This window comes from Dendrobates tinctorius, unplaced genomic scaffold, assembly GCF_039654945.1.
Source record: "Dendrobates tinctorius isolate UK_male_01 unplaced genomic scaffold, ASM3965494v1 ptg000007l, whole genome shotgun sequence".
Classification (NCBI taxonomy): domain Eukaryota; kingdom Metazoa; phylum Chordata; class Amphibia; order Anura; family Dendrobatidae; genus Dendrobates; species Dendrobates tinctorius.
This window is the reverse complement of record NW_027361675.1, coordinates 45,319,931-45,343,384: the sequence shown is the minus strand read 5'-3', so window position 1 is coordinate 45,343,384 and position 23,454 is coordinate 45,319,931. Positions and strand designations below refer to the sequence as shown.

General features: G+C 42.8%; 1 protein-coding gene across 1 annotated transcript in view; it reads right to left on the bottom strand.

The window, feature by feature from the left end:
- NHS (NHS actin remodeling regulator) overlaps window positions 1-23,454 on the bottom strand; it is a 290,599-nt gene that overhangs the window by 46,342 nt on the left and 220,803 nt on the right. Inside the window, exons 2-3 of the mRNA XM_073574144.1 lie at window positions 12,530-12,682; window positions 4,884-5,014 (exon numbers count right to left, since the gene is read on the bottom strand). Of these exons, the coding sequence (XP_073430245.1) occupies window positions 4,884-5,014; window positions 12,530-12,682 (284 nt within the window). The remainder of the gene's footprint in view (window positions 1-4,883; window positions 5,015-12,529; window positions 12,683-23,454) is intronic.

Here is a 23,454-nt window from a genome sequence, read left to right as displayed (position 1 = left end):
GCTCACAGAGCTCGGCTAAAAGAGTGCACAGTGTACGGCCACAGAATGCTACCACAAGGACACGGGGTTAGAGTCCCTCTAGGCCCACTGAGCGTGCGGCGTCGCTGCCACGAGCGCCGCTAGAGACGCTGGCAGTGGAGTGTGGAGCACATGCACTGAGGCATGCTGGATCACTGGTGAGGACCAATGTCCGACTCAAACCCTGACCTACCTACACCTAAGCCTGGGTGCTAGCAGGCTAGGCTGCACAACACATGCGTACCAAGGGTAGGGGTTTCATAATGAGTCAGTCACCAGATACATTCATACGTGCATACATCTCTCACACCTTATAGTCTGTAAATACAGTCTATCCTAGCGCATGGGCGAGCGGCCATGCAAACCTTTTATAGCCACGGGCGTCCGGGACCTTCCTGGCTTCTTGGATGTGCCAATCCAAACATGAGCAGGACCGGAGCACGTGACCCTCGATCTCCAATGGGAGATCACTCCACGGGCATGCTCAGTGGCCCGACATGAGGACTTAGTCCCTGGAGAATCTCGCTGCTGAGCAGCCTGCATTGTCATAGCTATGCCAGAGGTGGCAGCAGCAAGCAAACCCACGGAGTTGGCCTGGGCAGAGCGCCGGGACCGACGAATCTGCTGAGCAGGCTCCACTGCGGCTGAAGAAGAATGGGAGACCGCTGGGTGCAATGCCCTGGATTCCTGCTGTGCAGTGGTAGAAACCTGACGCCTAACACTCAGCAGCATTATGTGGGGCGTTGCATCTATATAGGCAGAGCTGTTAAGCTTCCTGATTGGCTGCCATGATGTCAATGCTGTAGCCAATAATTAACAGCGTGAATGGTAGCAGAAACTCAGTAGTGGACTCTGTGTTGGTGAGTAAATTGCAGTTTCCTTTTTTTTTACATCACACTTAGTGTTGAGCATTCCGATACCGCAAGTATCGGGTATCGGCCAATACTTGCTGTATCGGAATTCCGATACCGACATCCGATATTTTTTCAATATCGGATGTCGGTATCGGAATCGGAAGTTCAAAGTTGATTGACAGCCTGACGTCATTATGATGCGCGGTGTGTGCGCATCATGATGCGCCGTCATTTCGGGCCTTCCGGGGGTCTCTGCCGGCCTGCCGGGGGGCTGTGCAGGCTCCGGTGGTCTGTGCCGGCCTGCCGGTGGTCTGTGCAGGCTCCGGGGTCTCTGCCGGCCTGCCGGGAGGCTGTGCAGGCTCCGGTGGTCTGTGCCGGCCTGCCGGTGGTCTGTGCAGGCTCCGGAGGGCTGTGCCTGCCTGCCGGGGGGCTGTGCCGGCCTGCCGGTGGTCTGTGCAGGCTTCGGGGGTCTGTGCAGGCATCGTCCGATGGGACTACAAGTCCCATTGGGCGATGCCTGCTACCATGACAGTGATTGACACATTAGCCAATGATGGGGCAGTAGTAGTCCCATCATCCGGCTAATGTGTTGAATGTAAAAAAAAAAAAATAAAAAAAAAAAATTACATGCTACATACATGCTACATACATACAACATGCATACTACATATATACTACATGTAACATACATACTACATATATACTACATGCAACATGCATACTACATGCAACATGCATACTACATGCATGCTACATACATGCTACATGCTACATACATGCTACATTCATACTACATATATACAACATACATACTACATATATACTACATGCATGCAACATGCATACTACATATATACTACATGTAACATACATACTACATATATACTACATGCATACTACATACATGCTACATACTACATGCATGCTACATGCATGCTACATGCATGCTACATGCATGCTACATACATACTACATGCATGCTACATACATACTACATGCATGCTACATACATACTACATACATGCTACATACTACATGCATGCTACATACATACTACATGCATGCTACATGCATGCTACATACATACTACATGCATGCTACATACATACTACATGCATGCTACATACATGCTACATGCTACATACATACTACATACTACATACATACTACATATATACTACATGCATGCTACATACATACTACATACATACTACATATATACTACATGCATGCTACATACATACTACATATATACTACATACATACTACATGCATGCTACATACATACTACATGCATGCTACATACATACTACATGCTACATACATACTACATACATACTACATATATACTACATGCATGCTACATACATACTACATGCTACATACATACTACATATATACTACATGCATGCTACATACATACTACATGCTACATACATACATATATACTACATGCATGCTACATACAATACATTCATACAATACATACATAGACATACAGTACATATAACATAGAGTAACATACTTACCAATACTTGTCACATTGTTCCCCGAAGCCATTGTCGTGTACGGAATAAATATTAACATAACAAACCACAAAAATACTCACCCATGATCCGAAGCAGTCCACGAGTGTGTCCCACGATGATCTTGGGTAGAGAACTGCAGCATCAGCTGATGCTGCCGCTCTCTACAGGCTGCAGGAATCCAATGACGGAAGGTAGGTATCCTTCCGCACTGTATTCCTCCGCCACTTAAAAAAAAAAGTCCGTAGTCTCACTTTATGCCATTGCTGCGTGGGAAATTCCCACGCAGCAATGGCATAAAGTGAGACTAGGGACTTTTTTTTTTTAAGTATGTAGCATGCATGTATGTATGTAGCATGCATGTAGTATGTATGTAGCATGCATGTAGCATGTGTGTAGCATGCATGTAGTATGTAGCATGTATGTAGTATGCATGTAGTATATATGTAGTATGTATGTTACATGTAGTATATATGTAGTATGCATGTTGCATGCATGTAGTATATATGTAGTATGTATGTTGCATGCATGTAGTATATGTAGTATGTATGTTGCATGCATGTAGTATATATGTAGTATGAATGTAGCATGTATGTAGTATGTAGCATGTATGTAGCATGCATGTAGTATGCATGTTGCATGTAGTATATATGTAGTATGTATGTTACATGTAGTATATATGTAGTATGCATGTTGTATGTATGTAGCATGTAATTTTTTTTTTTTTTTTTTTACATTCAACACATTAGCCGGATGATGGGACTACTACTGTCCCATCATTGGCTAATGTGTCAATCACTGTCATGGTAGCAGGCATCGCCCGATGGGACTTGTAGTCCCATCGGACGATGCCTGCACAGACCCCCGAAGCCTGCACAGACCACTGGCAGGCCGGCACAGCCCCCCGGCAGGCCGGCACAGCCCCCCGGAGCCTGCACAGACCACCGGCAGGCTGGCACAGCCCCCCGGCAGGCCAGCACAGACCACCGGAGCCTGCACAGACCACCGGCAGGCCGGCACAGCCCCCCGGCAGGCCGGCACAGACCACCGGAGCCTGCACAGCCTCCCCGGCAGGCCGGCACAGCCCCCCGGCAGGCCGGCACAGACCACCGGAGCCTGCACAGCCCCCCCGGCAGGCCGGCACAGCCCCCCGGCAGGCCGGCACAGACCACCGGAGCCTGCACAGACCCCCTGGCAGGCCGGCACAGCCCCCCGAAAGGCCCGTACAGACCCCAGAGAGGCTGTACAAGGCAAAAATAGGGTTTTTCTTATTCCGATACCGGAAGTCCCATAGACTTGAATGGGACTTCCGGTATCGGAATCGGCGATACCGATACTTTTTTTTAAGATCGGCCGATCCATTCCGATCCGATACTTTGAAGTATCGGACGGTATCGCTCAACTCTAATCACACTGCATCTGGAGACAGGGATTTTCTGAACGAGGTAAACCCTTTTAAGTATCTTTTAAAGATAAGCAAATCAATTTGAGGCAAATCAAATTTGCATCAATTTTTTTTTTACATCTAATTCATGTAAATCCAGGAAAATGGTGTCTAGGTGTCATTTTGATGGTTTCAATAATTCTTGGGAAAGGGTAGTAAAAAATAAGCAAAATAATACTCACCTAGCCCTCATCTAATATCTTCACTAGGCCATCTTCAGTGTGTTCTGGCGCCCAGCATCTCCAGGCATCTCCTGCACTGACTAGACTGCTAATGTCATGACGTTGTTGCCTAGTTAGAGCAGGAAGGACCAGAGAAGCCGAGCAAAGGGAAAAACCTAAAATACCTGATGCCAGAAGATGCTGAAGATTGCCCAGTGAAGAATGTATTAGTAACCAGACTTAAGAAGCTAACCGGACCAGAACGGGACCGATGAGATTTGGATAAGTATAATTTGGGCAGCATGGTGGCTCAGTGGTTAGCACTGCAGCCTTGCAGCGATGGAGTCTTGGGTTTTAATCCCACCAAGGACAACATCTGCAAGGAGTTTGTATGTTCTCCCCGTGTTTGTGTGGGTTTCCTCCGGGTTCTCCGGTTTCCTCCCACATTCCAAAAAGACATACTGATAGGGAATTTAGATTGTGAGCCCCATTGGGGACAGTGATTATAATGTGTGTAAAGTGCTGTGGAATATGTTAGCGCTATATAAAAATAAAGATTATTATTAAATTTCTATTTATTTATATTTAACACTTGCTTATTATGCTTTGTAGTCTGGTGACACCAAAGAGTCTTATAATATACATTCTATTCACATCATATGTTTGATGCAAATTGAATTTCATGGCCAAAGTGAAAAGAACTGCTGAATTCAAATTTCAGTAGATTCGCTCATCACATTTCTTTTTCATAACTGTATTAACTGCAATATCAGGTTCCCAATATGTCTAGTGACCCCAAACAATGCAGTAGTGGTCTCTTGCTTCCAAATGAAATTGACTGATAATTATATTTTCATATAAAGATTAGACAAGATCTTACTGGTACAGGCTGTGGTTCCTTTACTTCACGTCTCTTTATAGTATGAGCTGCTGGATATGAAGGGAATGGAGGTGCAGCGAAAACCGAGCCGGTGAACCGTCTTTCTCTGTTATCTGCTCGGGCCCGCTGCTCTGTTTATGAAAAAGAGTAAAATGTGAGTTAGTGTTAGAAATATTTGTTACATCACTGGAAAACTTATGAAGATGGTGTGAACTTAACAAGTGAGCTAAATATGACTACACAATAAATATTGTATGTCGATGTTCTTCTTTTCCACAAGATGGCAGACAAGCTTCGGTGATGTTTGACAAACCATCTATAGTTGGAATTCAAAGTATTTAAAGTCTAATGATTAAACTAATAATTAGCCAGAAATATGTATTTTTTTCTTGCATCCATATTCTTCTATGAAAATTGAAAATATCTCCATTGAATGTAATGAACAAGCATTTTTCTTTTTATATGAAAATCTAAACTTTCTTTATAGGCTATCTAAAGTGCCATAATGTTTTCCAGAATAAAGCAATTGCTTTTCCATTTAACTATATATACTGTATAGGCCCAATATTAAGCAATGGATGAAGAACAGCATATGGTCCTGTCTGCTACGTATATCCCGATACTGCAATTCTGTGCATCTAAAAAAAACATGAAATAGGGGATGCAGAGCTTAATAACGTTACTTATATTTTTTTTATTTCTTATCTCTGTTGCAGAAATATTATATTGTAAAGTTTAGTTATAATTTCCATTTAGATCAATTGGCTGTTAGCAGAGATTCATCTCTCGTTGTTGCTTTTTCTCTGGCATGATGCTGTCCAATCATAAACAGAAGGTGTCATGCAGGGAGAAAAAAAAAGAACAGAGCTTCCCACACAAGTTCAGACCCTGCATTTTCTGTATCATAAGGAAAGACATGTAATGACACACACCACTGCTCTCCTGTGTGATCTCATTTGCTGGTGCCTACTGTGCAGAGTAGAGCAGAGCTATGTGTTACTACAAACACCTCTTGCAACTTTCATCTCATAGCACTCAGTGTGGGGGGAGGGAGAGTAGAACAAAGATATATGTCATTACAAAATCCTCTTGAAGCATTCATCTCTGGTAACTGTCAGCTCTGCTCTACTCCTCTCCCCCTATATTAACTACACCGACATGGAAGCTGCAAGAGGTGTTTGTAATAACACATAGCTCTGCTCCAATCTACACATATGCCAGAAGTTAGATCAGTGAGGAGAGCAGCATGGCTGTGTGTGATTACATGTCATTCCATATCACACAGAGAAAGCCGGGTCTGACCTTCTCTGGAAGCTGGGTCCTTACATTTCCTCCTGCATGACGCCTCATACTTAAGATTGGTTCAACATCATGCAAGGGAAAAAAACACGACCCCAGATAAGAATCTCTACTAATATTCTCTTGGTCATAGCATAAATTAGAATCAACAAGTTTAGCATAAATATTTCCACAAGAGAAATGAGAAATTAAAAAATAAAATATACATTTTATTCAGCTCTGCAGGCATTAACTATTCCATGGTGTAGGCATTTTAACATGTTACAACTGGTGAAAGGTCCACTTTAAGCAGATAAAATGTTCCTAGTGATTTGACCCGAAATTTATCCACAACTGTAATATAAAGTACAAACCTGTATTATAAATACTGTTTATAATACTGAAGTATAAAGACGCTAAACCACACATTATATGGCATAAATATTCCCCTAATCCCAGGAAATAATCCAAAAAAGTATTCTGGAAAAAACAGTTATATTGTAGTAATGCATCTTCCCTCCTAAGTATAACTGATGTTGCAATGGACGCACTTATCATATTAGCCTACATGTCTCCCAAGTAGAGTTGAGCGACTTTGGTCGGATAGGGTTTCATGAAACAAAATTTGTTTCAGATGAAACTGGTCCAACTAGGGCAAAAAAAATGTCAGAGTTTCGTCCGAAACCAAACCCCATGTCAATGTGGAATAAAAGTCGGCATTGAGTGGATGAATGTCATCCGCTCAATGCCGACTTTTATTTGCCATTGGCTTGCATTGGGGTCGGGTTTCGGACGAAACGCCGTCTTTTTTTTGCCCTAGTCGGACCAGTTTCATTTGAAACAAATTTTGTTTCATGAAACCCGATCCGACCAAAGTCGCTCAACTCTACTCCCAAGTGCTTGGTTTTTCCTTTTTAATCATTATGCCAATTCAACTGCAATTCAGCCTCAGTTAACTCTTTTCTTGCAATCTTGCAAGTCCTTCTTCGCAGATCTCTTGTTCTCTTCCAGCCTTGATTTATGGCTGTTTGATAGACAGGAGACTAGACAGGCTGCTGGAATTTTTACAGTGTCAGAGGAACATTACACCTTGTACATGACATCACTCAAAAAGAAAATGCCTCTGCAACAGAAAGCTTTTACAGCAGCTATAAAACACAGGCAGGGAAGCCGCATGTTTATGATATAATTACCCCTTCAGGCCCAGAGAAACTAAAAGAGTTGTCCAGCCCAGTGCAAATTTTTCGGTTGCCGGTTTCAGCGGTCGTCACATGAATGAATGTTTGCGATTTGCATACTTGAAGTCACCTGCCACCTTGTTTCTTAACAGCTTTTCTCAACAGAACATTGAGAGAAGTGAGTGAGACGATAGATGTTTGTATGTATGCTAGAGAAGATGACGAGAAGTTATACTACACATGTATGCAAATCTCAAACTTGTGGACCTGGGATGACTACCAACTTGCAACCAAAACTAAAAGTTAAAAGAGTTGTCCCCCACTCAGACAACCCCTTCTCAATTCCCAGTTGTAAGAAAACAACATCTATATGCACATCTGGTGCTGGCGCCGTTGCAATGGTGTCAGCACCTTCTCTCCTGAGGCTTGCATGACAATGTTATGTACTACGATCCCTGTGGTCAATTGTGCTGACTTCACACTCCTCCCATTCAGACAAATCAGACATCTGGAGAAAAAGAGAGCTGTGGCTGCTCTCCCAGTTCCTCCGGATTTCAATTACATTCATAGGAAAGGAGAGTTGAAGCCAGCACTGATTCCGCCGCAGGGATTGCGTGACATAATAATTAATTAATTATTATGTCACGCAAACTCTGGGAGAGACAGTGCCAACACTGGAGGTGAGTGTAGCTGTTGCTCTTTTACTAGGTGGTGACATAGAGATTCAGAAGGGGTTTACCGAGTAGAGGACAACCGCTTTAACAATGAGCAGGGGCGTATCTAGGGGGGGCAGCCGGGGCAGTTGCCCCGGGCGCAGCCGGCAGGGGGCGCAGTCCGGGCCGCCTATTGCAGCGGTCCGCAGTGTCCTCCTTGGCGGCTGTGTTCTGCCGCCCCCCCTGGCCTGAGAGTCATCGGTTCTCTGTGTCAGCTGTCAAGCTGAAAGCTGGCGCAGAGAAGGTGCGCGTGCCGGCTCCCAGGGAACAATTGTACTGGCGTCTGTATAGATGCCAGTACAATTGCAGCTCTGACCGCCAGGCCAGAGCGACGTCAGCAGCGTGACATGTCATGTGATCACGCTCCTGATGTCACTCCCCAGCACCCAGAATGAACGCTCAGCGCTGGTGGTAAGTGTGCTCCAATGTGGAGCTGAAGAAACCACCGAAGTTGGGGTGTGTTAATGTGTGGCGATGGGGGTTAATGAGTGGGGATGGGGTTAATGTGTAGTGGGGTTAATAAGTGGGGATGGGGGTTACTGTGTGGGGGGTTAAAGAGTGGGGATGGGGGTTAATGTGTGGGGGGTTAATGAGGGGGATGGGGGTTAATGTGTGGCTGGTTAATGAGTGGGGATGGGGGTTAATGTGTGTGGGGTTAATGAGTGGGGATGGGGGTTAATGTGTGGCGGGTTAATGAGTGGGGATGGGGTTAATGTGAGGGGGGTTAATGAGTGGGGATGGGGTTAATGTGTGGTGGGTTAATGAGTGGGGATGGGGGTTAATGTGTGTGGGGTTAATGAGTGGGGATGGGGGTTAATGTGTGGCGGGTTAATGAGTGGGGATGGGGGTTAATGTGTGGCGGGTTAATGCGTGGGGATGGGGGTTATTGAGTGGAGGGTTAATGAGTGGGGATGGGGGTTATTGAGTGGGGGTTAATGAGTGGGGATGGGGGTTATTGAGTGGGGATGGAATTTGTGGAAGGTTAATGAGTGGGGATGGAATTAATGTGTGGGGGGTTAATGAGTGGGGATGGGGGTTAATGTGTGGGGGATTTGGAGTGGGGGGTACATAATGTGTTGGGGGATTTGGGAGTAGGGACGGGGGGGTTAATGAGTGGGGATGGAATTAATGAGTGGGGATGGGGGTTACTGTTTGGGGGGTTAATGAGTAGGGATGGGGTTAATATGTGGTGGTTTTGGAGTGGGGGGTACATAATGTGTGGGGGGATTTGGGAGTGGGGATGGGGGTTATTTAATGTGTGGGATTTGGAGTGGGGATGGGGGTTAATGAGTGGGGATGGGGTTAATGTGTGGGGGATTTGGAGTGGGGGGTACATAATGTGTGTGGGGGATTTGGGAGTGGGGATGGGGGGTTATTTAATGTGTGTGAGGGATTTGGAGTGTGGATGGGGGGTTACTTAATGTGTGTGAGGGATTTGGAGTGTGGATGGAGGGGTATTTAATGTGTCTGAGGGATTTGCAGTGTGGATGGGGGGTTATTTAATGTGTGTGAGGGATTTGGAGTGGGGATGGGGGGATTTAATGTGTGTGGGGAGATTTGAGGACACAGAGTATGTATGAGGAAACAGTATGGGGGTTCGGTGCAGACAGTATGGGGAGCAAACAGGTTAATGTATGTGGACACAGTATAGGGAGTCAGGGGTATGTGTGAGCAGACAGTATAGAGAGTGAGGGGGTAAATATATGATGAGACAGTATGGTGAACAGAGGGATGTTAGAGGAGGGAGGGGAATAGTGTGAGGCGACAGTATATTGCAGACATTTTTATTCAGGAGCATTATAATGACACTTCTATCTTTAGGGGCGTCGTGTGGAGATTTGCTGCAGAAGACCGGAGAAGATGAAAGTCTGCAGAGGCCGCTGTGGATGAGAAAACTCATCATGGGGTTTGGACAAGAAGAAGAAAAGGAGAACGACTCTAGAGACGTCATCTATAAGGTACCTGGATGTAAATGTTATTTGTGATACTGACTAATTCTCATGTTTTTATTTGTTAGGAACATTAAAGGGGTTGTCCAGGTTTGTGCTGAGTCTGCAGTCATTCTATGTGACTGCAGACTTCTGAATTCTTTCAGTGCTCACTGAACGCTGTCAGGATTCTCTCGTGCCGGTAATTTACATACATGCGGTCACATGCTGACTAGACGTGTGTGGCCTCACTCAATGAAAATGAATGGAGCGAGGCCGGGCACGTCTAGTCGGAGTGTGGCCAGAAGTATACAAATCACATACTTGTGCTGACATGACTGTACATCGGCAAGGGAGAATCCTAAAAGTGTGCAGTACATTTGTTGTGAGAATTCAGAAGCCTGCAATGTCAGGATTCAGCGCTGTAGGTTCCAGTGTCATCACATGGACACTTCACTCATATGCGATTTTCATAGTTATGGTCTTGTGACAATGAGCTTCTCTTCCTGATTTCAGTTTTTTACTGAACATTGAGAGCATTAGGGAGAGCAGCTCGTGGGTACATGGCTAAGTGTGCAAGTCGCATATGTACTTGGTGTGGGGGGGGGGGGCGCCGAACCAAATTCTTGCCCCGGGTGCCAGGAAGCCTAGATACGCCTCTGACAATGGGTATACTACAGCATGTAAGGTTTTGAAAAACTGCAGTGCATGCCAAGAATATGGACTGAGCTGGAGAACTCGTTAAACTGCTACATTAGCTAACAACAAAACATCTCTAAAGGAAGTCATATCTTCAAAATCAAGAATTTATTGGTAAAACCAGTTACTGTACTTAGAATACAAGCACTTTAGGAAGCAAACATTTATATAAGTTATAGCTTTTCTACATGTTTTTTCTGACATATGTTTCAGTAAATATTATATTTCCCTAGAGTTAATTATTCAGCATCCTTTCTTAGATGTCTGCATTGTGTTGTTCCTCTGTTATTCCTCCTCGAAATATATTAATAAAACAGCATTTTCATTACCTTTGCTAGATAGTCTGCACTGACTGAACAGGATCAGAGTGTGTTGGCACATACTACTTTCACCATTAGAATGATAATACTCAATTGTTACTTTAATTATACATTTTCAGGAGGAGTAACAGAGGGACAACACCATGCAGATTTCTAAAGAAAGATGGCTTAGAATTATTTTATTAGAAATTCAAGCAGTTGTTAAAACAGACAAATCAGGCAAGCTAACAAGCTTCCTTTAAAGGGCTTTAAGTAGCTGAAACAACCATTTACAAAGTACAGTGATGGCTGGAAGTGTTCGCATCCTTGACATTATTCCAGAAAATGCAATATTTTTCCCAGAAAATTATTGCAATTAAACATGTTTTTTTTGTGGGTAAATAACTTTGTTTCAAGCATGTGATGCTTGTTCAGACTCGCCTGTTGCAACTAATAGGTGTGGGCAATATGAAAATCACACCTGAAACCAGATAAAAATGGGAGAAGGTGACTCAAGCTTTGCATTGTGTACCACACTAAGCATGGAGAACAGAAAGAGGAGAAAAGAACTGTGAGGACTTGATAATCAAAATTGTTGAAAAATTTGAACAATCTCATGGTTACAAGTCCATCTCCAGATATCTCTTTGACCACGGTACGCAACATAATCAATTTGCTGACACAAAGACACAAAAAAGCTAGACTGCAGTTTGCCTAAATGTAAGGGAGTAAGCCAAAATTATTCTGGGAAAGTGTCTAGTGGACATATGAGACCAAGATAGCGATTTTTGGTAAAGCACATTATTCTACTGTTTACCAAAAATGGAATGGCGCCTATAAAGAGAAGAACACAGTACCTACAATCAAATATGGTGTAGGTTCAAAGATGTTTTAGGGTTGTTTTGCTGCTTCTAGCACTGGGTGTCTTGACGTCTGCAAGACATCATGAAATCTGAAGATTACCAAAGGATTTTGGGTTGCAATGTAGTGCCCAGTGTCAGAAAGATGGATTTGCGTCGTGTATATCACGGTTCTTCCAGTAGGATAATGACACCAAACTTATTTCATGAAGCACCCTGAAATCGATGGTAACAAAGAGCTGGAGATTTCTGAAGTGTCCAGCAGTGTGCAAAAGAAGAGTGGTCCAAAATTCCAGTTGAGAAATGTAAGAAGATTGTTGATTGTTATAGGAAGTGACTGATTGCAGTTATTTATTTCAAAAGGTATGCAACCAATTATTAAGTTGAGGGTGGCAACAATTTTTTCTGGCCGATTTTGGGGGTTTTATGTGAAATTATGTACAATTTGCTTTTTTTATGTCTTTTTGTGATGTTTCATTACACACAAAGGAAATAAACGTGTGGATAACAAAACATGTGTAGTTACAATAATTTTTGTGGTAGAAATGCTGTTGTTTTCTGTAACGAGTTCAAGGGTGCCAACACTTTTGGCCATGACTGTATCTGTTTATTCTTGGCGGTTCTATCAGTGACTGAAGTTGTCAGTCACATACTACCTAAATAACTTTAAATCATTAAAACTGTAGCTCACCCCTCCGAAGGGCACGCAGGTTTTGCTTGGCATGGCGGTGCAACTCCTCCACACAAGGGGGTCTAGTGGTAGGCAAGAAAATATTCCTCTGCTGATGCCAGGATGTCTTGTAATAAACATTGAGCTTGCTCTCTGCATCCAGGTTTGAGACAGCTGTGAAAAAAAGAATGAGATAGTGATTATTGACTTATTCACGACGTTTTAAGTGTACCACATACAATTCAAGATGCACTTTGTGTTATTTGTAATATTGTATTTGCAAAAACACACAAGTTATAATACACACACACACACATGCATATACTGAATATGCACAGTAGCATGAATGCAAGCTCTTATGCAAAATATCCCATAGTACCCCCAACTGTTACAGGTATTTAATTGTATTGATCTTCCCAAATGGGTCAAAGGGAACTTTTTGGCACTCCCTCTTATGGTCCATTTGTAGAAATGTCTGTATTTTAAGTGTCTGTTTACACAGGCATAATAAAGTGAATGACGCCCCCTGAGCGATCTGTAACAGATCGCGCAGTGCGCATAGGCTGCGATTGTTCTCTGCAGCACAAGTTCTGTTTATACAGTAGGATCCACAGCAAAGAAAAATAATTCATTGCTCGTTCATCGGGTGATCGACAGCCTATGTCCACGGCAAGATAATCAAGAAGAGAGCATTTTAGCAACATTCATTCATGAGTATCTTGCAGTCCACTTTAGGTTCCGGGGGCCTTGGTGTGACTATAGCCACTCTACCCTGTATGCACGTATGCAAGTCTTTAATGGCAGCACAGGGCATCTACTGTATGTGTAAAGAAATTCATGTGTCAGAGCTGGGGACCTGGGTTCAAATCCCAGCAAGGACAACATCTGCAAGGAGTTTTGCTTGCGTGAGTTTCCTCCCATACTCCGAAGACATATTGATAGGAAAGTTGTACTCCATTGAGACAATACAAAATAATATTGTGGTACTGTGTTAGCCAGAAAAATAGATGTAAATACTTATGTCCGCCCCCCAAAAATTGAGAGAAATATTCAAGGAGCGATACCTTTATTGGCTAACCAGAGAAATTATATTTGCAAGCAGGGCTCAGAAGGCGCCTTCATCAGGCATTTACTGTTGACATCTCTTCTCAGTAAACAACCTGATGAAGGGGCCTTCTGAGCTTTGAAAGCTTGCAAATGTAATTTCTCTGGTTAGCCAATAAAGGTATCACTCCTTGAATACTTTTCTCAATTTTTGGGAGGGACATAAGTATTTACATCTACTCCATTGAGGCAAAGGTTCTGATCACTGCCCAGTGCCCTAGCCTTGAGTACCAACACTGTTGTGAGTTCATTTTCCCCTTCGTCACTGAGGTCTGGTGAACTCCCTATTCTGGTAAAGGAAGGTAATGAGCCTGATTATCAGGCACCTGAGCCTAATGATGATGACTGGCTGAGTGGAGTCACAGACAGGATATAAGGCTGCCGACGCCCTTCTGCCCTGCGGGTGATTTCTCTGTGGACTTCTAGGAAACCAGTCTGATTCCTGCTCCTCTAAAGCTAAGTTTTCTGCTTTGCCTTTTAGCATTTGTGTTTTGTTTTTGTTTGCCTTGCTTATCTGGATTCTGCCATTCCCTGCTGGGGTGAGCTGAATCTCCTTTTGCCGGTTGCTCTGTCTTCAGAATATTCCTGAGTACTGACATAGTCTTTTTGAAGCTTAGCGTCTTCAGGGCCTTTTTCTCTGTCAGTCTGTTGGCTCTTATTTTCATAAGGTTTTTCACGGATTGCAGACAGCAGCCTTCCTGTCCTTTCCTATCTAGTTAGCTTGGGCCCCGTCTTTGCTCAGTCTATCTTTCTGTCTGTGTTGTGTTCTTTCTTCTTGCTTCACCGTCATTATATGTGGGGGGGCTGCCTTTTACTTTGGGGTCTGCTCTGGGGCAGTTTAGATTTCCCTTTCTGTCTTTAGGCTATTTAGTCCTCCGGCTGTGATCGAGGGGTGTAGGGCATCGTAGGAACCCCCCACGGCTACTGCTAGTTGTGTTGATAGGTTCAGGGGTCTGCAATCCGATAGCTGCCAACCTCTCTGGTTTTCTGGACTTAGCTAGCATTTCTGTTTTTGCCTCCTACGGTGACTCAATCATAACAAAACACCCTGGCTAAGGTAGAATAGCCTGTTGTCTCACCCTTGGCATTCATGCCCTTACATACTCCTCAGCTTCCCCCATGGAAGGCACAAATATATCACTTTGTGTTACAATACATAGGCAGTTGGCTTTTTGTATGCGCAATAAATTTGCAAGCCAGAAAATCATTAAATAACATTAAAAAGTAAACTTAACAATGTTGGAACATGGAGCAATTACAATATCTTGCACATGTATTACTTGTAAATCTGCAAACAGCTGTCATCACATTCATTAGAGTCATTCTAGAAAGTCTGGCTTGGCTTCCTATCACACGCCTCATTAGTTAGCAAGGGGGGGATTGCTAAAAATGAATGCCTTAGTCCACAATTACACACCAATGTCATCACACAGTGGGTAATTGATACATCGCACCTGCCCACTCCAGGATGACAAAATGGCTCACTGACATTCAGTTGTGTTTACCTGTCCAAGTGTAGCCAGAGAAACTCAGTTTTCAGCTAAAATAGCCAAAATATTAGTAATTTAAATGGAAAAGGACAAACAGTGCACTGAAACCAACTATGCTTATCATGAGTTACGACTGTATTGTACTGTCACTCCACTTTAATAAGGGGACACAGAAACCCTGTTTTTGCAATCGGCGGGGGACATTTACACATATCCTATGTATAGGTGATAAGATGTGATTTTGGAAATACACCTTTAAGTGTTTTTGTTATAAACATCTACAGTCTTTTTTGCTCACAAAAGTTTAGCTAGCCATTATATACTGCAGAATTCATCATGGACTTAGGAAATGCACATACTTTGCACTAACGTAAACTCTAGTCTAAGTTTTAGAACTTTTGTCAGAGATTTAAAGCACCACTACAGCGTTTTTTTTATATTGCCCCTAGAGTAGTATCACTAATGTAAGTTTCCTGCTCCTAGTATTATACTCACCAGCTGCCGTCTTCTTCTGTTCTCTGTGCCGCTCTGGTCATCTTCTGCAGATGGTTACTTGCTGCATCGCTCCAGTGTTTCCTGAGCGAGCCGGAGGTCACTTCTCAATGTAAGTCTATGAGATTGAGAATGAGGCCAGAATGAGGCTCTCATAGACTTATGTAGAGAGCTTGTGACCGTTACCTCTGACTTCCGGTCAGTCAGAAGCTGAGGTCACAAGATGGCGAAGTGGGACTGGAGCGGCAATGGGAACAGCTGAATACGGTGACAGATAAGTATAGGACTAAGGTCAGGAATCTTAAATCTGTGATACCACTCCAGCGTGAATTAACAAAAAACACTGAAATAGTGCTTTAAATTTAGGTTGGTCATAGATATGATGTCATACGGTTCAGATAATTATGGGCTAGAGCTCTTTCGGGTAACAGCTATTTCTTGCTGCCAACAGTTATTCAAAAGTCCAAGCTGTTTTTTTCTTATCAGGTGTCAGATGTTGGGGCACCACCATACACATTAGCTGCTCCACTGGTCCCATCGAAATTGTAGGACAACATTATTTTAATGTAAATGGCAACATGCAGACACCACATACATGTCAGTATTATGCTCCCTTAATATAATGTACATGGGAGCTGTCTTACAGATGGCAGATATGGGAATTGTAGACACTGTAAACCACCTTCTTATTTGGTGGTTCGGCTAATTTGCTAGGTACCTCCTAATAACATAATAAACAGTGTATAAAATGCTTGATAACTGGGAATTATAAATTACTGTTTCTTAAAAACAAACGTTTCTAATTTCCTTTCCTTAATACACACCGAGCATGAAACAAATGCCAGTCATCAGCAACACAGTGTATTCTAACTGATGCTGGATGGTAGCTGTGGCACTGATCAATACCATCTTCACTGCGAATAGGTTTATTTTGTGCGAGGTGCTGCAGATAACCCTGATGTCGGACTACACTGAAATGCTGGAAGGTAGTTTGGCTTCTTAGATCATTCAAGCATGTTTGTTCTAATAATAACTATACAAAGGGCAAGCAAGAAGTATTTCTGCTCTATTTATTTTGCTCTATTTTCATGGGTTTCCCCCACAGCACTGTCTGGTATCATGTTGTTTTCTTTGTATTTTGACTATTATTATATTAGCATCTGGGTAGATGCACATAAAGTACAATATATTCTAATTATTCAGACATTGGTATGAAAGGGGTTATCCAGGACTATTTAATTTTTTTATTATTGCTCTAAGAACTAACAGGTAGGTAGTTGCTAGCTACCTGCCTATTGTTTCTGGTGCCAATCCCTGTCAACTTTGAGTTGTCACAGACCGTTCCTGCCAACTATTCAGTGGCTTCTGCTCATATCATGTTGACAGAGCAATGGCTACCCTTCTGCTTTGGTCTGTTGATGGGGCGTGACTACCAATGTCATGATGATTGACAGCCGGCTCACTGCTGCCTAACTGCGAGGAGCTAACTGTCAATCAGCATGACGTTAGCAGTCACTCCCTGTTGACAGAGCAGATTGACATGGAGCAACTGAATAGTTGGAAGGAGTGATCGGTGACAGCTCTGAGCTGGCGCCTGTGTGTTAGTTTTAAGCACATAGTAAAAAATATGAAATGGTCCTGGACAACCCCTTTAATAAATACAGAATAAAAGCCGGAATGTAAGTGTTTACAGCTGAAAGCAATTTTAGGCTAAGTTGCCTAGCTTTTTGACAGTGGACAGTATATTGCTTTATATACTGTCACAACAAACAAGGTTCTACCACATAAAGAATAAATTGGAGAATTATGCATAATTCCATGTACTATTGATTGTAACACAGTGTACAGAAATATATGCATGTGTGCTGTACTAAAAAAGAGAATATTCCGCATAGGTCCTAAATTGCTTCTTCTTGCAAACAAAACCTAAAAATGATGTTGTAATGTCAGCTCCTTTAGATTTCCTCTGTTTTCCCAAGCTCCTCTCAGCCCTCATCCTCACACTGGGATGCCTTTTCTAATGTGTTGTGACAGGAAGCACTGGAGAACACACAATGCGCATGTATTAGTAAGGACTCCGAGGCATTCCATAATGTATGCGCTGCCATACTGCCTTTTCCACCGCACCGCTTCACGCCACAGCAAGTTCGTTCAAACTGGCAGCTTAGCAAACAGATACCAAGGACTCTGAATGTGGAATTAAATTGCATAGAAATTCATTTGTAAGTGAATTATTACATTGGAAATTCTGCCAATTAATCTCTGATGGATTAAATATATTTTAGTTGTCATCTAAAACATAATTGTGCACAATCCCTATCACCCCTTAGCTATCCTATGGCCATATATCATATCTAGTGACATGAAATCAATGCAGCCATTTCTCTTAAGGAAGCCTGCTCCATTAACGAAGGCTTTAAAACTCCCAATAACAGGTTTTCCAGGTTGCACTTCATTGACAGTATTTAAACTAAGGAACTAATTATTTATTAGCTTTGGTGCTTTATCATTAATCGCTTGTTTAAAAATACTACAATCCTAAAAGAAGGAGTCTACGTGAAAGGAGGAATTATTGCCAAGGAAACTGTAAAGTGATGGTGTTCTGCCTGGTTATCAAGGGATTATGTGATCACAAGGGGATACTTCTGAAGGAAACTGTCAATATTTCCTTATGATGGCCCATCCACAGTATAGGTCATCAATGTCTGATAGGTCGAGGTCCAATAGCTGTTATCGGTGTCGGTTCCCGCCGGCTGAAAGCACTCACTTACCTAGCTGCTCCATCTTCTGCTAGTGGCTGAGGTTTGGTTTTGCACATCCGCCTCCTGTTCAATTCAATAGGTGGTGGATATGAAGTACCCTGCAGCAGCCACTTCCAAAAGACGGCCAGCTCTGCAAGTGAGTACTTCCGGACGGAGTGCACCGACACTGATAACAGCTGATCAGTGGGAGTGCCGGGTGTCAGACCCCTGCCGATCAGACATTGATGACAATCTTAAGTATAGGTCATCAATGTAAAAGTATTGGACAACCTCTTTAACCTATACTTGTTACTTTTGTACAGTCTTGATAGTCTCTTGAGAATCCCTGGAGTCACAGCTTATCACCTATCTGTAAGGGGGAAGACCAGACCACAGGAACATGTACTAAACCGGGTCCAGAACTGTCGAGGCTGCGTCCCATGGCAAAAAGGCCCGGACAGGTGCCCTGACCCAGAATCCGTGGGCGTGGGCAAAAGTGAAACGCGCGCTGCGCCAGCGAGTTTCCCACCAGCAGTGACAGAGGCAAGTGTGCTCCACGGTGTGCGCAGCCAGGCCATAACGAAACACAGCCAACCCGATGCCAGGACACTGCTGGAGCCTATCGCAGTAACGGAGAGAACCGAGAGCCCTGTACAGCTGAGCGCCGCACATAAACCTGAGGGCCAGGGCAGGGTGCAGGACTGTACACCGCTGCTCTCATTGCCGGACATTGCCGCGCCACTTGACCGGGACCCTGACAGTATTGCGGCCTTGTTTGTGTTGTCCACATCCAATTATGGACTAGGGACTCAGCGGAAGGTACTGGAGACTGACCTTTGCCGCCAGAAGACAGACTTCCGTTGCCTGCAGGACTTCATTGGACAAGCACCGCGCTGACCATTGTTGGAGCTGCTGACTTCCAAGCATCATCTGAAGCCTGAGGAACATCTGACCCGATAAGTGTTTGAAAGAACTGCCTTTACCTAGTTCATTGTTTATTAACCCTGTAACCCTGCATATCCGTTACAATTTAACTGTTTCTTTCTTAATTTAACTGTTTGTCTCCCTGCGCGGGGTATCCCACTATTAAATTAAATTGTTAACCCTTGTTCAGCCTCTCGTGCGTGACTACATTCCACAACCTGCTCACATATCCATACTTATGTACAGTATCTGTTCCCTACGGGTTTCACCTCTTGGAGCTGACTGTTCATGAGAATGGGGGTGCTGTGTTTTGTTTCAGTGAAGTGATAATCGTGCAAGCTTGGTTTCACATCATTCATCACCCATATGATGACAGACAACCAAAACACAGCACCCTCATTCCTATGATCAGCACAGGTCCAAGTGGTGGGATGCCCAGTGAGTAGATATTTATCACATATCCAGGGAATAGGTTAAAATTTTGTGATTCTGAGAACACAGAGTGAATAAACAGACAATAGACATAAGCCCCAATTAATCATTCCCTTTGTGCTTGTTTTTTGACTAGTTTTGCGTGTGTTGCTCCTTGTTTTGTTTGCACCCAATTCATTTATCTATTTTCACCTTTTTTTTAAGTCTGTTTTACATGTGCTCACCTATATTTTTTTTTTGCTTTTTGGGCGGAGTCTAGCATTTGAGGTGTTTTAGCCTGATGCATCAATTACGCAAAGTTTGGCACAACTTCCCTTTAGTCACTACCCCCAGTGTATTTTTGAGTACGCAAAACTTTGTGCACAATTTTTAGTTAGAACTTTTGGCATCAACGTGCGTCTTTAAGCATCAAAAGTTGCAAAAACAATTCAAGACAGGAAGAAAAACCATTTTTGATTTTGCACCAAATCAATGAAGCTCATGATCCATTTTAATACATTTGGTGCCAAAAAAGGACAATTAATACCACATGACAAAAATAAGAATGTGGATTGAAAAAAAACAGGCAAATGATTTATCAGGGCCATAAATATTTAGTTATTGTATGATTTTCTAGGGCAGATTTAAGAAAATTGCTTAAAAGGAAAACGGTCTTTGTGGGCCATTGCAACCAATTACAGTACAGCAATCATTTTTCAATAGCAAAATAAGAAATTAAAGCTGAACTCTGATTGGTAGTTGATTTGGAAAACAAAACCAATTAACCTCTCAGTATATTTTTAAAGAGAGAAGAAACCCAAGAAAAGACAGGGAGAACATACAAATTTCATGCTGATAGATTGTAACCACTGAGTCGAGATGCTACTTCTAAATAAAGTACCAGAATCCTCATATCTAGCAGCTACTTGCTTTTGAAACGTCTCAAGTAGACGAGAACATTGATGCCTATTTCTCTGCACTGTATCCAGACAGACATGGAAATAATCTGCTACATCCATCTGAAGTGACTGTTCCATGCCCTGCTGTGTTTGCCAGGGAGCAGCGCTCTCAAGCAGTTGTGCGTGCATGGAGCAGCCAGAAGAAGCAGCTTGTAGGAGAAGAATTCAATGCTTTCATTTTTTTTTATTTAAATTGTGGTTTACTTTTTATATCACAAGATTTGCCTTGAACAGGAAAATTCAGCCCTGTCATCATTTGGTCTGGATAGGAAACTCGCATTCACACCCCTACAATACCTTGCAAACTTTAATATTCAGTAAAATAAGTAAAGTTCAATCAACATCCATTTAAATAATGATCACGCCAAGCCCATCAGAGCAGAACTCACTCATTTAGTTAGTTTTCCACTGTGGACTCCTATATGATATACATATTCCATAGTAATATGGAGACAATGGTTGTCCACAATTTTACCAAGAAGCTAAAACAAATTTCCCAATTAGGGTAATACACTGTTGGCATATACGGTATGTCCTATGAAAGGTTCTAATTCTGAAAAGTGCATGAACCTCTATGGCTAGTTGTGAACGTTACATACTCTACACAATATAATACTACTATATACAAATTATTTAAGCCTCATTCAGACATCAGTGATTTTTCATGTATGCATAAAAATGGACGGGGTGTCATCAATGCTATGGATCCAAGATTCATCAGTGTTTACACTGTCCACTATGTGTCAGTTTTTACTAATCAGGATTTCATTAGTGATTTTCATATATGTATAAATAAATTAGAAACCTTTTACACTGTTAGGCCGGTCAGTATTTTACATGCGTAATACGGATGAATGACCCCTAAATAGTGCTCCGTATGTCATCCGTAATAAAGGTGTGGTCGCGTATTTTGCGCATTTCTGCATCTGTATGTAATCCGTATGGCATCCGTATTGCGAGAATCTCTCGCAGGCTTGCAAAATGGACATATAATGGAGCCCTATGACAGGATTTCTAACAGAAACGAAAGAATAGATATAGACACATAGAATGCATATATATATATGTGTGTATTCTATGTGTATATATCTATTCTTTCGTTTCTTTATTAAACCTGTCAGTGTGAGTTTACTGTATAGCGCACTGAATTGCCGGCTTTGCTAAAAGACACCTGGTGCGTATTTCTCGCAAGTCACATGTGTGGTCCGTGTGTAATCCGTATTTTTTGCGCACCCATAGACTTGCATTGGCGTACTACGGGCGTAGTACGCTGACAATCGCAGCATGCTGCGATTGGCACGGAGCGTAGTATACAGATGAGAGATATACGCCTGGTGCGAGTGACCCCATAGAGAATCATTGGTCCGTGTCTAATGCGGGCTTTTAGCGCCTCTCACTCGGCCGTATTCCTCACCAGTGTGACCCCGGCCTTAATCATAGCCACAGCACATGGACTGCACACTGATGCCATCCAAGAGCTGTCCATGATTTTCACAGACCCATACACTTGTATTGTTCCTTTTCATCCAGGACGCTGATTAAAAACAGACATTCCATAAAAAAATTTGGGCATGTGAACAGCAACATAGACTTTCAGCAGTGCACGGGTTAATTTGCTGAGTTGAGGGCTCCTGCAGCATTAAGGCTCTCAGCCACACCCATTTCTCATATAATCTGGACCCTGGTTATCATTCATTGTCAGAGATAGCTTTTGCTGCATGGCTGGAGGTTGTTGATGGTGGTTATTGGAGAAGGTGTTTGGTGGATTTATCTGTAACTGTTGCTAGAGTGTGTGATAATTCTCTTACTTCTTCTACTTTGGTTTAACTCCATCTTCCACTCCACGGTGTTTACCTATTTTGTTTACATGTTTATATTTGTATGATTGGTATTTTCCTTTATCCTGGGTCGTATTACCTTGTTAGTCTGGTTGGTGTGTTATGGTACACTACTACTCCCCTCTTCCCTGGATGGGGGAAGGGTAAAGACTGAGGGCAGATTCAGGAACTAAGGCAAGGAACGTGGCCCTGGCATCTTCACCATCAGAAGTAATTCGGGGAACAGGGCAAGCTAGGGTGTCCCTAGGGTTAGCAACAGGTAAGTAGACTTTGCTCAATACTCTTTTCAACGTACTTGCACCTGCAGCTCCCAGGGCCACCATCAGAGTATCCTCACAGCGTGCAATGCACACGCTGTGAAGATTCACAATTCTGCAGTCACAAAGAGTAACTGAAGACTTGTACCCTAAGGCTGGACAATCGCTTTAATATCTGCAATCTGTAAGACATCTGTCCATTCTGAAAACTCTTACTCTTATTATTGGGTATAATAAAAGTATAATTGCTAACCTGATCTTACTAAATTTTCACACTGGAAGTTATATGTCACATACAGATCCTCATTTTTGACCCAAAAGTCAAATGGACAGAAAATCCAGGTCTGTGGACAATTGATGATCTGATATGCTACACTCATTATCATGATAGGTGACTGGTGCTAATAAATACTGTATATCCTTCAGAATATGTGACACAAATGTTGATATCTATAGATCTGCAGTTAAGTGAACTCTTCTATTTTGCACTTTTAGGCTGAGTTCACACGTCGCGGTTTTTTCGCGTTTTCGTGGCGGTTTTAAATGTGCGATTTTGCCGCGAAAACGCAAAAATTAAGCATCCCATGCAATCCTATTTGATTCCGCAATGCTGTGCTAATGCTGCAGTTTTTTCCGCAGCAGAATCAATTCGCGGTAAAAAACGCAGCATGCTCATTAATTTAGCGGAATCGCGGTGATTCCGCCCACATAGGAATGCATTGTTCTGCTT